Genomic DNA, 14,398 nt, shown 5'->3' on the forward strand with positions numbered 1-14,398 from the left:
AATATTAGATTGCTATGAAATGGTTTTTAAAATAGTTCAAAGACCAGATAAGTCTGACCCCCCCCCCCTCTCACTAAAAAAAAACTTGTTATCAATATGTTATTCCAAAACTTATGGGAAATGACCCCAGGCCCCATACCTTTAAAAAAAATGATTAATACTAGTTTATTCCAAAACTTAAGCCAGCTCATCCCTGGCCCTCCATGGCCCGACCCCATCCCCCAAAGAAAAGAAATAAAATTATTATTCATATTTTATTCCAAAACTATAGGAAATGAGCCTCCTTGGCCCAATCCCCCAAAAAACAACCAATTAATAATAATTTATTTCAAAACTTATGGAAGCTGACCCCGGGCCCGATTCTCCCCCCCCCCCCCAAAAAAAAACTCATTAATGATATTTTAAACAAAAACTTATGGGAGCTGACCCTTCGCCCTACATGACCGCCTCCCTCCAAAAAGTTTATTGACAATATTTTATTCCAAACCTTGTGCCCCCCCTCAAATAAAAATATTAACTGTATTTCATTCCAAAAAGTAATGGTAGTTGACCCCTATCCCTACATGGCTCGATCCCCCAACCCCCAAAAAATATTAACGATATTTTATACCAAAACTTATGGAAGCTGACCCCTGGCCCTCTATGGCCCAACCCAACCTCACCCCAAAAATTGAAAAAACAATCATAGCAAACAAACAGACTAATATAATGGCACTACTATGTTTATTTGTAATGATTGTATATTTAATTTCTGTTCATTTTGGTTTGATTTATGTTTCAACAGCTTTACATGTTTCAAGATTAAGTTATTCATTTATATTAGTAGTTGTCGCATGTTTTTTGTCATGATTATTTATTAAATTTATGTTCGTTTTGTGGTTTCATTTATTCTTTAATAGTAATTTTTAGTCGGTTTAAATTTGAGTTATTGTAGATTTTAAGTTCTTCAGATCTCAAGTTTCATATGGTCTTTATTATTTTGGAAACTTCTTTTTCAGAAAGTTTTTCTTCAAATAATTGAAGAAAAAATCACTCTCTTACTAGTCTTACATTGATAAGGTCATTCACCATTGTATACTTTCAACTGAACAGCCAATTTGCTACATTGTGATAACTATTCCTATTATACAGGACACTAATATGGTTGTTCACCAGTGTACATCTTAATATGATCAGTCAATTCAGCATAATTGAAAAAAAAATCACTCCATACTTCATTTTCATATGGTCATTTGGTGATATTAATTTAAAAAAAATTCCAAAAAATAGGTTTTTCAAAAAAAGTAAAGAACTCCATTAAAACAAAAATAAATAAAAATATAATCAAATAATCTGCCAAGAATACAACTACCACAAATCAGTATCAACAAATAAAAGAAACCCAAAACGAACAGAAAAAAACACAAAAAAACAGAGTCAAACTCAAAATGAATGTGCATTGTTAGTATAGCATACATATTCTGATATTTATTCCTTAAAATCTTAATTAATTTTTGATTTCTCAAAGTTATAAAAGTGAAAACATTAAAAGAGTTTTTTTCAGTAAAGTACAAGTTATATCTAAAACCTTGATGTAGACAAGCATTTCTTACACGCATCACATTTGTTCCAATCAAGCAAATATGCATCACTAATTTTCACAGGATGATGATCAAATTGCTAAAGAAACTAAAGACATGAAAAAAAAAACTACTATTTGGTTGTGAGAATAAGAGTCACAAACCACTGAGGATACAACACTCTTCCTAAATTCGTCCATGCACTTTTTAATTCCCACAAAAATGGCTAAAATCAGAGAAGTTTTTCTACACACATCACATATGAAAGGTTTCTCACCTGTACTTAGTCTTTGATATGCATTCAAACTGCAAACTTGCAAAAAACACTTTTCACATGCATTTGGTGCTTTGTCAAATTTCCTGCTCACATTCCACTTAAACAGTTTTTTTACCCATATGCACTCTTTGGTGCCGGTTCAAATTCGATGCTGTAGTAAAGGTTCGGTCACAAACATTACACTTAAACGGTTTTTGACCCGTATGCATTCTGTGATAGGTTCTCAAATGTCTTCCATAGAGAATGCTCGATTACAAACATTAAATCGAAACGGCTTCTTACCTATGTGTATTCTCGGATGGGTTTATGACGTTGTTATGGTATAAAATGATTTGCCGCATTTAGTACATCGAAACTGTTTGTCCCCCATGTCTACTCTGCTATAGATATTCAAATTTGATAGTTCAGAAAACGTCTTGTCGCTTACATTACACTTAAATGGTTTCTTACCCGTGTGAACTCTCTTATTAGTTTTTAAAGTTGATGTGGCAGAAAAGGTTTGGTCGCAAACGTTATACCGAAGCGGCTTCTCACCCGTGTGCACTCTTCGATGGGTGTTCAAAGTTGATGTTTGAGAAAAGGTTTGGTCACAAACATCACACTTAAACGGTTTTTCACCTGTATGCACTCTTTGGTGCCGGTTCAAACTTGATGCTTGAGAAAAGGTTTGGTCACAAAGATCACACTTAAACGGTGTGTCACCTGTATGGACTCTTTGGTGCCGGCTCAAACCGTGCTTTCGAGAAAATGTCTTGTCACATACCTTGCATTTATATATCTTTTTCTCTTTATGAGTTCTTTGATATTTTTTCAATTTTCCATACTTTCCACTTTGAAAACAACTTGTCAAACCAGTTCTCCTACTTTCTAAGCCTTTTTCTTCAGATTCTGGAGCACACCCAATTGAGAAACCACTCGTAGATGGATTCTTTGTAATAACTAGTGATGTATTTCCTTGTAAGTGTGGTGAAAAGCGACCTAAAAGTTTAAAAGTCTACAGAGTAATAAACAAACACTAAATAAAACAAATAAGCCTACTCTTAAAACTGACAACAAAATACATATCTTTCAAAACGTTTTGAAAGTCTACAGAGTTGAAAAAAAAAACAGTATATCTTTAAATAGGCATAAACAACTAATTTCACTTTCAAGCCCTCTTCTCTCCGTCATGGTGGCACTTATATTAGCTTTTAAAATTAGTTATTCTAATTCAACAAAAGAGCAAATAGAAACCTTAAACGATCAAAAAGTATGGTTTGATCAAATATCAAACCATAAGTGAAGGAGATAAAATATTACAACAAATATTATTAATTATTTAACCTAAACAAGGAATATATAAAATAATACTCATAATATGTTTAATTTATAAATTTTAGGGTAGACAAAAATATTTCGATTAAAAAAAAAAAAAAAAAACGATGAAAGTCACCTTTTCCTCATGTCTTATAAATAACAGTTCAAATAGGGATTAATATCTTTAACAGACAGTGAAAAAAAATGAAACAAATTTTCGGATATTTTGGTCACACATACAGTGACACTGACATCAGCAAGTATATGGTATTTTTTTGTCATCATTTTTCAATTTGTATTAAAAGGATTCATTCCATTTTGAAATATTATTTGTACGACCTGAGAAAACCGTGACTTTCGTCATTTTTTTTTTTTTTTAATGGGACTCTCTATGTTCTTCTAGCTAATTATTTAGAACAGCTTATTCTAAGAACAGACAAAACTGACTTTTGATTTCATCTGTAAAGAAAGGAATCGGTATTTTTTGTTTGAATCCAGTGTTTTCAGTAAATTAGGCTAATATTCTGCACTAGAAATTTTTGGTAGTAAGTTCAGATAATAACACCCAGTTTTCTACTTCTTTCAAATTCAACTTGAAACCACAATGATGCAGACAAGTTTATCTCTTAATTTTAAGAGAAATATACACTTTAAACATGAATTATAAAACTTATATAGATACGTAATTTTAAGGCTTATTATCAAAGACTTTTGAAAAACAATAAAACCTGCAAAACTACTTTCAAGTGAAAATTAAAAAATTTTATGATATATTACAAAAGCGGTTTGGCAAAAACCTGCAAATTGGAAAAAGATAAAACAAAAGTTACATGTTAAGATTAAGTACCTTTGTCCTATTTTTGTCCAATAAAATAATATTCAATAAATTTCAATCAACAAAAACACAATGTTTCAGATTTACCTTCATTGTTAGAACATTTGGGTTGAAATTTCTGGGTGTCGTATTCAAATTTACACAGTCCTGCAACGCTAGGTAAATTGAGCAGGGGAACCTATTCACGTTTTGGTGACAAAAGATGGTTTGGAAAATGAAAGGGCTTCTCGAGGTCAACTGGCAAAGCGTCTTCGAATTCTGAAACAGATTTCAAGTTAAACAGACGTAGAAAAATGAAAAAAAATCTGAGAAAACCTGAAAAGCAAAAGAAAACCTGAAACATTCAACAAAATTCATCAACACAGACAAAAAAAAATCATAAAATAAAATTCATAAAATAGAACTAACAGCTGGATAGATGTAAAAGTAGGATAACGTACTAAATGAAAAAAAAAAAATGAATATTGAACAAAAAGAATTTAACCAAAAAATCAACATTTTACAGCTTAACAATCCCAAGAAATTGACACAGCTAAAGGCAAAAAAACACCAATCAATTGGGGGGTTTCTGCGTTAGTTCCCAAACAACAAAATACAAAATACAGTCTCCCAAAATTTTACAGCTGAATTCAAGTAACTTGATTCCTCTCTTACATGTCTTATAACTTGATATTCCCATCTGAAGCTCCACGACTACCCCTGTTTTGGTGATAATATATCATTTATCATACCTGCACATAGAAAAGAATGACAGAAAAATTATCTACGGGATGATTACTTGACTAACCAAACTTAAAATAAAGGCTAAAAATCTGAATCTAAATATGTTCTGTGGCACAAAGAGGCCACTTTTATCACCCCTCAGCTCTTAATAGTTAGATCCAAAATTATATGCAGTTACATTTTTTTTCTTAGGACCACAATGAGAAAGGAGAAAAAGAAAGGGACAATTATTTTCTAGAGCAAACTAGCTTTTCTTTTTTCGATTCAATTCCATTCAGATTTGTTTTAATAAAACATTATTTTTAAAATACATACACTAACCAATTCTTTTAGAAAATAAATTATGGGCCATACTCCATATTGACTTGGCCCTCTAAAACAATCCTGTTGAGGAAACATTAAATAACACTGTTAATTACATCACATAGTAGCGGTCATCCATTTTCTAGCCAGCATAATATCAAATTGCCTCAAAACAATTCAAATAAAAACCCTAAAACAAACTTTTATTCTGTAACAGAAGATTTTACTGTATAGAATTACCGTTTTTAATGAGAGAATCCTCAGAAAATGTGATGAGATCAGCCATCTTTGGAACATATGGAAAGTCCATGGAAGATTTTGAAACTGAGTTAAAGTAAATTATGAGAAGCATTATCCCATCATCAACACTTGGATACAACACAGATTTTAATCAGGAAAGTCCTAAAATACAAAATATATAATAACCCATAACTAGTAAAGACTTTTAACCACTGCAAAGCATATTTTATCTTAATACAGTTGAAAGCACAGGCTCAACTCCTTCAGCAGTCAAATTAATTAGAAATTTGATAATCACTTTTAAGAAAAGGGTGCAAAAATTCAAAAACTGCCTTTTTGATGTAACTATTTTTTAAGTGAAGTTGTTGATTTTAATCTACAGTAGCTTTTCACGGTAAAAAATGAAAATATAACTTTTAGCTTATACTGTTAGCTGTTAGCTGTATTCTCTTAGTAAATTTTCCAAACCAAGAACCATTAGGTTGAAAAATTTGGTTTAACTCCTGTAATAAAAGCTTTATTCACAGTTTTATTGCTTAAAACACAACAAAGTGTATACCTAACATGTATATTCCATTATGTTTTTCCAAAAGATTATATCTGGCTATTCTTACTTTTACGGCTTCAAGAATGTGGCAATAGATCTAAAATTGGATCCAAAAAAATATTATGTCATAGCATTGTATTTATCAATTAAAAAATTTATTAAAAATTGAGTAATTACCTTCTTAAGGATTTAAAAATTCAAATCTAAAGGGAAATTCAAGCAATTTAAAAAATAATTCCAGAAAAATAAGTCTTTAGTTTTTCAATATCCACTAAAATGTAAATATAACCTAAGACAGAGTACATAGATATTTAAACCCTTTAAAATGGCATCTATTTGAAACAGAAATTCACCAGAAGTTGGCAATCCAACCTTTTCAATGGTGCCCTTCTAACATTATTTAGCAACCTACTATAGATAAACCAAACCAGATAAAACAGTTTGCAAAAGAGTCATGTATCGCTCTACTAACAATACCACCTCACTGCAGCTACAGGTTGCAGCTATTGGATATTTGTGTGCATTTTCTCTTCAAATGCCAATACAACAAGGCTGTGGACAACTGGATGCTATCCAACCAAGGGAAGACCGTGACGATATACGAGATTGCACCTCTTGTTGGCCAAAGCCTCCCCGTATCTTTTACACGAAACAACATAGTGAGGGGCTTCGAAAAGGCAGGGATATGGCCCTACAACCCAGACATGTTTAAAGAAAAGGATTTTTTAACCTCTACTGTAACTGAGAGTCCAGTGCCTGGTGCCTTGGATTCAGTTGAAACTGGAAATAGCCTGGCCGAAACCCCCATTACAAGCAGACCTGAACAATCCTCTACAATCTTTTCAGTTACTGTGACACCAGAACAAGTTCCGCCATATCCTAAAGCAAAGCCACGTGTACTGAGTGGCAGAGGCAGGAAGAAAGGCTCTACAAAGATTCTTATTGACACTCCTGTGAAAACACAGATTGAAGTACAAGAAGCCGAAAAAAAAGATAAGAAATCACGGGGTGGTAAGGCTAGAAGAAAAGTTGGAACTGTTGGAAGAACTGGAAAAGCAAAAAAAAAAGACCAGACAACAAAAAAGCTATTTGTGGATTCAGAAGGAAGTGATGATGAAAAAATGATTCTTGATGATGACAGTGATGCCTCAATGAAACTAGGTGAATCGGAAGATGAGAGTGAGAAAGAGGAAGATGTCTTTGACGGTGTCTCTACAGGAGATTTTGTTAAAGTTGCTTACGAAGGAGAGTATTTTCCTGGGTCTGCCCAAGAGAAAAACGAGAACAGTGTCAGAGTGAGTGTCATGTGCATGGCCGGTCTAAGAAAGTGGAAGTGAAGGGATCAAGAAGACTCAATATTTTATTTAAGGGAAGACATTAAGAAAAAGTTGTCGCCTCCTACCCCAGCACCCAGTACAGATTCCAGAGCAGCGTCATACTTTTTGTTTGCTGACTGGTAGTCTAGTCTTGCGCCTAAGATATTTAAACTTTTGATGTTGAATTTTTAATATAGTTTTTATATGATGAATAGTCAAAGTTTCCAACCAATACATAAATGTTTTTACTATGTCCCAGAGCATACCACCTCGTGTCCCAAGCAGGGGTCAGCCGCGACGAAGTGCACGAAAAAAGTGACTTTAGTCACTTGAGGACACCAAAAAAATGACAAACAAAAAGTGACTGCTCAGAAGCTGTCAGAACATAGTCAGATGGATTACTACCGTAAGATCATCACTGGCCTACGAGAGCCCAAGAACTTACGGACAGAGAGGCTGAAATCCTTATTTTTTTTCTTTAACTGACTTTATTTTCTTATACAAAACGATAACTTCTATAAATGTACGACTTTGATTATGGCAGTAGGAACGAAAACTGATTAATTGAAAAACAAGCGTCCGCCACGACTAGACATAACCAATCACTGGATATTATGTCATCAGTTCTTTGACTTTTTCAAAAGGCGATCAATTAGTTTGGTTTTCCTCTTCTAGAAGTACTTCTAGAAGTACAACTAGTACTTCAACCGATTCAGCATCATCTACCCATTCCCTTTCTTCGGAGCGAGCTTTTAATGCTGCTTCCAGCACACTTTAAGCAAGACCAATGTTCAGGAAGTCCTTCTCTTCCACAGCTGTCTTCAACCGTTCCCCTGCCTCTCTTAGAAGGGTATCGCCTGTGGCCTTCTGCTTAACCATCTCTTAATTTCCAGAACTTTCAACTACGTTGAACAAAATGTCTATCTCAAAATTTTGATTGGATGTGTCTGGGGAAATGTTGGGCGTGAGAGGGGGTTTACTTGCCCTCCAATCACTTTTGACTATTAAAAAACCAGTAGCCCTTTTAATTTCCAATCGAATGAGTCCTTTTGAAGCTTCTACTACAGCACTTTCGATAAAAACCTTATGTCCCCAGGGCATAACTTATAACCCTTGTCCTGAGGGCTGTGGGGGGAGTTTCCTCCTCAAAGACATATTTTCCAGATCTTTCAACTACGTTGAACGAAATGGCTATCTCAAAATTTTGATTGAATGTGCTTAGGGAAATGGTGAACGTGGAAGGGGTGTTAGTTGCCTTCCAGTCACTTTTGACTATTAAAAAGGGGAACAAGCCCTTCACATTTCCAATTAAATGAGCCCGTTTAGAAGTTTCTATGACAATTCCTTCGATACGAAGTGCCCTGGTCAAAGAATGAAAAAAATAAAATAATACATTGTGCCAACATCGTTCTTTACTTAGGCAGCGCTATTGCGCTGCGTATGACTACTTAAAAAGTTTTCTCTCTCTTATATGATTTATTATATCGGTTTTCTATATTTTCATTTATATTATTTATAAATGCGCAGACAGTGCATTTATAATTATTCGTCTTCTCTCTTACGAACTGACAAATAACTGTTTCAGAGGCAAGGGTTCGATTTTTGATTATTATTTATTTTATCCCACTGGGACATCATAAGGACGGGATGGTCGCATAAACTTCGGAGGGAAGTTATTTGATCGGGAACCGGAAGTTCTAGTGCTCTTTTTAATAGTCAAAAGTGAAGGGAGGACAAGTAGCCCCCCTCCCCGTCTTTTTCCCCAAATTCTCCCGATAAAAATGTTAAGATAGTCATTTTGTCAAAAATAGTTCAAAGATAAAATAACAAAAACAAATAAAAAAATCTGGGATTGAGACAACCACCCAGAGCCTAGGGACAGGTGTTATAAGCCTATGCTCTGGGGAAATATTAGATTGCTATGAAATGGTTTTTAAAATAGTTCAAAGACCAGATAAGTCTGACCCCCCCCCTCTCACTAAAAAAAAACTTGTTATCAATATGTTATTCCAAAACTTATGGGAAATGACCCCAGGCCCCATACCCCTAAAAAAATGATTAATACTAGTTTATTCCAAAACTTAAGCCAGCTCATCCCTGGCCCTCCATGGCCCGACCCCATCCCCCAAAGAAAAGAAATAAAATTATTATTCATATTTTATTCCAAAACTATGGGAAATGAGCCTCCTTGGCCCAATCCCCCAAAAAACAACCAATTAATAATAATTTAGTTCAAAACTTATGGAAGCTGACCTCTGGCCCGATTCCCCCCCCAAACAAAAAACAACTCATTAATGATATTTTAAACAAAAACTTATGGGAGCTGACCCTTCGCCCTACATGACCACCTCCCTCCAAAAAGTTTATTGACAATATTTTATTCCAAACCTTGTGCCCCCCCCAAATAAAAATATTAACTGTATTTCATTCCAAAAAGTAATGGTAGTTGACCCCTATCCCTACATGGCTCGACCCCCCAACCCCCAAAAAATATTAACGATATTTTATACCACAACTTATGGAAGCTGATCCCTGGCCCTCTATGGCCCAACCCAACCTCACCCCAAAAATTGAAAAAAACAATCATAGCAAACAAACAGACTAATATAATGGCACTACTATGTTTATTTGTAATGATTGTATATTTAATTTCTGTTCATTTTGGTTTGATTTATGTTTCAACAGCTTTACATGTTTCAAGATTAAGTTATTCATTTATATTAGTAGTTGTCGCATGTTTTTTGTCATGATTATTTATTAAATTTATGTTCGTTTTGTGGTTTCATTTATTCTTTAATAGTAATTTTTAGTCGTTTTAAATTTGAGTTATTGTAGATTTTAAGTTCTTCAGATCTCAAGTTTCATATGGTCTTTATTATTTTGGAAACTTCTTTTTCAGAAAGTTTTTCTTCAAATAATTGAAGAAAAAATCACTCTCTTACTAGTCTTACATTGATAAGGTCATTCACCATTGTATACTTTCAACTGAACAGCCAATTTGCTACATTGTGATAACTATTCCTATTATACAGGACACTAATATGGTTGTTCACCAGTGTACAACTTAACATGATCAGTCAATTTAGCATAATTGAAAAAAAAAATCACTCTATACTTCATTTTCATATGGTCATTTGGTGATATTAATTAAAAAAAAAATTCCAAAAAATAGGTTTTTCAAAAAAAGTAAAGAACTCCATTAAAACAAAAATAAATAAAAATATAATCAAATAATCTGCCAAGAATACAACTAACACAAATCAGTATCAACAAATAAAAGAAACCCAAAACGAACAGAAAAAAAAACAAAAAAACAGAGTCAAACTCAAAATGAATGTGCATTGTTAGTATAGCATACATATTCTGATATTTATTCCTTAAAATATTAATTAATTTTGATTTCTTAAAGTTATAAAAGTGAAAGCATTTAAAAGAGTTTTTTTTCAGTTTTTTTTCAGGATGATGATCAAATTGCTAAAGAAACTAAAGACATGAAAAAAAAAAACTACTATTTGGTTGTGAGAATAAGAGTCACAAACCACTGAGGATACAACACTCTTCCTAAATTCGTCCATGCACTTTTTAATTCCCACAAAAATGGCTAAAATCAGAGAAGTTTTTCTACACACATCACATATGAAAGGTTTCTCACCTGTACTTAGTCTTTGATATGCATTCAAACTGCAAACTTGCAAAAAACACTTTTCACATGCATTTGGTGCTTTGTCAAATTTCCTGCTCACATTCCACTTAAACAGTTTTTTTACCCATATGCACTCTTTGGTGCCGGTTCAAATTCGATGCTGTAGTAAAGGTTCGGTCACAAACATTACACTTAAACGGTTTCTGACCCGTATGCGTTCTGTGATGGGTGCTCAAATGTCATGCTTGAGAGAAGATTTTGTCACAAACATCACACTTAAACGGTTTTTCACCCGTGTGCACTCTTTTATGGGTGTTCAAATTTGATACTGTAGAAAAAGTTCGGTCGCAAACATTACACCGAAACGGTTTGTCGCCCGTGTGCAATCTGCTATGGGTGTTCAAACTAGATACACGAGAAAAGGTTTTGTCACAAATATTACACTTAAAAGGTTTCTCACCTGAATGAACTCTGTTATGGCGGTTTAAAGTTTTTATAAGAGAAAAGGTTTTGTCACAATGATTACACTCAAACGGTTTCTCACCCGTATGCGTTCTGTGATGGATGCTCAAATGCACTGCTTGAGAAAAGGTTTGGCCACAAATATCACACTTAAACGATTTTTCACCCGTATGTGTTCTTTGATGGATCCTCAAATGTGCTGCTTGAGAAAAGGTTTGGTCACAAACATCACACTTAAACGGTTTTTCATCCATATGCACTCTTTGGTGCCGGTTCAAATATGCTGCTTGAGAAAAGGTTCGGTTACAAACATCACACCTAAATGGTTTTTCAGCCGTATGCGTTCTTTGATGGATGCTCAAATGTGATGCTTGAGAAAAGGTTTTATCACAAACATAACACTTAAAAGGTTTCTCGCCCGTGTGCACTCTTCGCTGAGTGTTCAAACTTTATGCGCCAGAAAAGGTTCTGTCGCAAACGTTAAAAATAAACAGCTTCTTACCCGTATGCAATCTCTTATGAGATTACAAAGTTGATGCACGAGCAAAGGATTTGTCACAAACGTTACACTCAAATCGCGTCTCAACTGTATGCACTCTTTGGTGCCGGTTAAAATTTGATGCATGAGAAAAGGTTTGGTCACAAACATCAGACTTAAACGGTTTCTCACCCGTATGTGTTCTTTGATGGATCCTCAAATGTGCTGCTTGAGAAAAGGTTTGGTCACAAACATCACACTTAAACGGTGTCTCACCTGTATGCACTCTTTGGTGCCGGCTCAAAACGTGCTTTCGAGAAAATGTCTTGTCACATACCTTGCATTTATATATCTTTTTCTCTTTATGAGTTCTTTGATATTTTTTCAATTTTCCATACTTTCCACTTTGAAAACAACTTGTCAAACCAGTTCTCCTACTTTCTAAGCCTTTTTTTTCAGATTCTGGTGCACACCCAATTGAGAAACCACTCGTAGATGGATTCTTTGTAATAACTAGTGATGTATTTCCTTGTAAGTGTGGTGAAAAGCGACCTAAAAGTTTAAAAGTCTACAGAGTAATAAACAAACACTAAATAAAACAAATAAGCCTACTCTTAAAACTGACAACAAAATACATATCTTTCAAAACGTTTTGAAAGTCTACAGAATTGAAAAAAAAACAGTATATCTTTCAATAGGCATAAACAACTAATTTTACTTTCGAGCCCTCTTCTCTCCGTCATGGTGGCACTTATATTAGCTTTTAAAATTAGTTATTCTAATTCAACAAAAGAGCAAATAGAAACCTTAAACGATCAAAAAGTATGGTTTGATCAAATATCAAACCATAAGTGAAGGATATAAAATATTACAACAAATATCATTAATTATTTAAACTAAATAAGGAATATCTAAAAGAATACTCATCATATGTTTAAGTTATAAATTTTTGGGTAGACAAAAATCTTTTGATTAAAAAAAAAAACGATTAAAGTAACCTTTTCCTCATGTCTTATAAATAAAAGTTAAAATAGGAATGAATATATTTAACAGACAGTGAAAAAAAAAGAAACAAATTTTCGGATATTTTGGTCACACATACAGTGACACTGACATCAGCAAGTATATGGTATTTTTTTGTCATCATTTTTCAATTTGTATTAAAAGGATTCAGTCCATTTTGAAATATTATTTGTATGACCTGAGGAAAACGTGACTTTCGTCGTTTTTTTTTATCCAATGGGACTCGCTATGTTCTTCTATCTAAATATTTAAAACAGCTTATTCTAAGAACAGACAAAACTGACTTTTGATTTCATCTGTACAAATGAATTCCGTATTTTCTTTTGAATCCAGTGTTTTCAGTAAATTAGGCTAATATTCTACACTAAAAATTTTTGGTGGTAAGTTCAGATAATAACAGCCAGTTTTCTACTTCTTTCAAATTCAACTTGAAACAACAATAATAGACAAATTTATCTCTTAATTTTAAGAGAAATATACACTATAAACATGGATTATAAAATTTATATAGAGATGTAATTTTAAGGCTTATTATCAAAGCCTTCTGAGAAACATTAAAACCTGCAAAACTACTTTCAAGCGAAAATTAAAAAATTTTATGATATATTACAAAAGCAGTTTGCCAAACACCTGCAAATTAGAAAAAGATAAAACAAAAGTTCTATCTTAAGATTAAGTACCTTTGTCCTATTTTTGTCCAATAAAATAATATTCAATAAATTTCAATCAACAAAAACACAATGTTTCAGATTTACCTTCATTGTTAGAACATTTGGGTTGAAATTTCTGGGTGCCGTATTCAAATTTACACAGTCCTGCAACGCTAGGTAAATTGAGCAGGGGAACCTATTCACGTTTTGGTGACAAAAGATCATTTGGAAAATGAAAGGGCTTCTCAAGGTCAACTGGCAAAGCGTCTTCAAATTCTGAAACAAATTTAAAGTTGAACATACATAAAAAAAAAAAAAAAAAAATCTCTGAGAAAACCTGAAAAGCAAAAGAAAACCTGAAAAGCAAAAGAAAACCTGAAAAGCAAAAGAAAACCTGAAACATTCAACAAAATTCATCAACACAGAATGAACAAAAACCTGAAAATCATAAAATAAAATTCATAAAATAGAACTAACAGCTGGATAGATGTAAAAGTAGGATAACGTACTAAATGAAAAAAAAATGAATATTGAACAAAAAGAATTTAAACAAAAAATCAACATTTTACAGCTTAACAATCCCAAGAAATTGACACAGCTAAAGGCAAAAAAACACCAATCAATTGGGGGGTTTCTGCGTTAGTTCCCAAACAACAAAATACAAAATACAGTCTCCCAAAATTTTACAGCTGAATTCAAGTAACTTGATTCCTCTCTTACATGTCTTATAACTTGATATTCCCATCTGAAGCTCCACGACTACCCCTGTTTTGGTGATAATATATCTTTCATTATACCTGCACATAGAAAAGATTGACGGAAAATTTCTCTATGGGATTATTACTTGACTAACCAAACTTAAAAATAAAGGCTAAAAGTCTGAATCTAAATATGTTCTGTGGAACAAAGAGGCCACTTTTATCACCCCTCAGCTCTTAATAGTTAGATCCAAAATTATATGCAGTTACATTTTTTTTTTTAGGACCACTTAATGAGAAAGGAGAAAAAGAAAGGGACAATTATTTTCTAGAGCAAACTAGCTTTTC

General features: G+C 33.3%; 1 protein-coding gene across 4 annotated transcripts in view; it reads right to left on the reverse strand.

Moving 5' to 3' along the window:
• Window positions 1-2,387: 2,387 nt before the first annotated feature.
• The window catches only part of LOC148939836 (uncharacterized), a 32,036-nt gene continuing 20,025 nt past the window's right edge, over window positions 2,388-14,398 (reverse strand). For 3 of the 4 annotated variants that reach the window (XM_089105823.1, XM_089105824.1, XM_089105822.1), the window contains exons 2-4: window positions 13,458-13,628; window positions 4,055-4,225; window positions 2,388-2,814 (exon numbers count right to left, since the gene is read on the reverse strand). In XM_089105823.1, coding sequence (XP_088961949.1) covers window positions 2,776-2,814; window positions 4,055-4,225; window positions 13,458-13,577 — 330 coding nt within the window. In that variant the 5' untranslated portion in view covers window positions 13,578-13,628 and the 3' untranslated portion in view covers window positions 2,388-2,775. The remainder of the gene's footprint in view (window positions 2,815-4,054; window positions 4,226-13,457; window positions 13,629-14,398) is intronic. The other variant, XR_016143447.1, reaches the window with a different exon arrangement.

The sequence above is a fragment of the Artemia sp. Qi Xiang Cuo genome, chromosome 20 (assembly GCF_049724085.1).
Source record: "Artemia sp. Qi Xiang Cuo chromosome 20, ASM4972408v1, whole genome shotgun sequence".
Lineage (NCBI taxonomy): Eukaryota > Metazoa > Arthropoda > Branchiopoda > Anostraca > Artemiidae > Artemia > Artemia sp. Qi Xiang Cuo.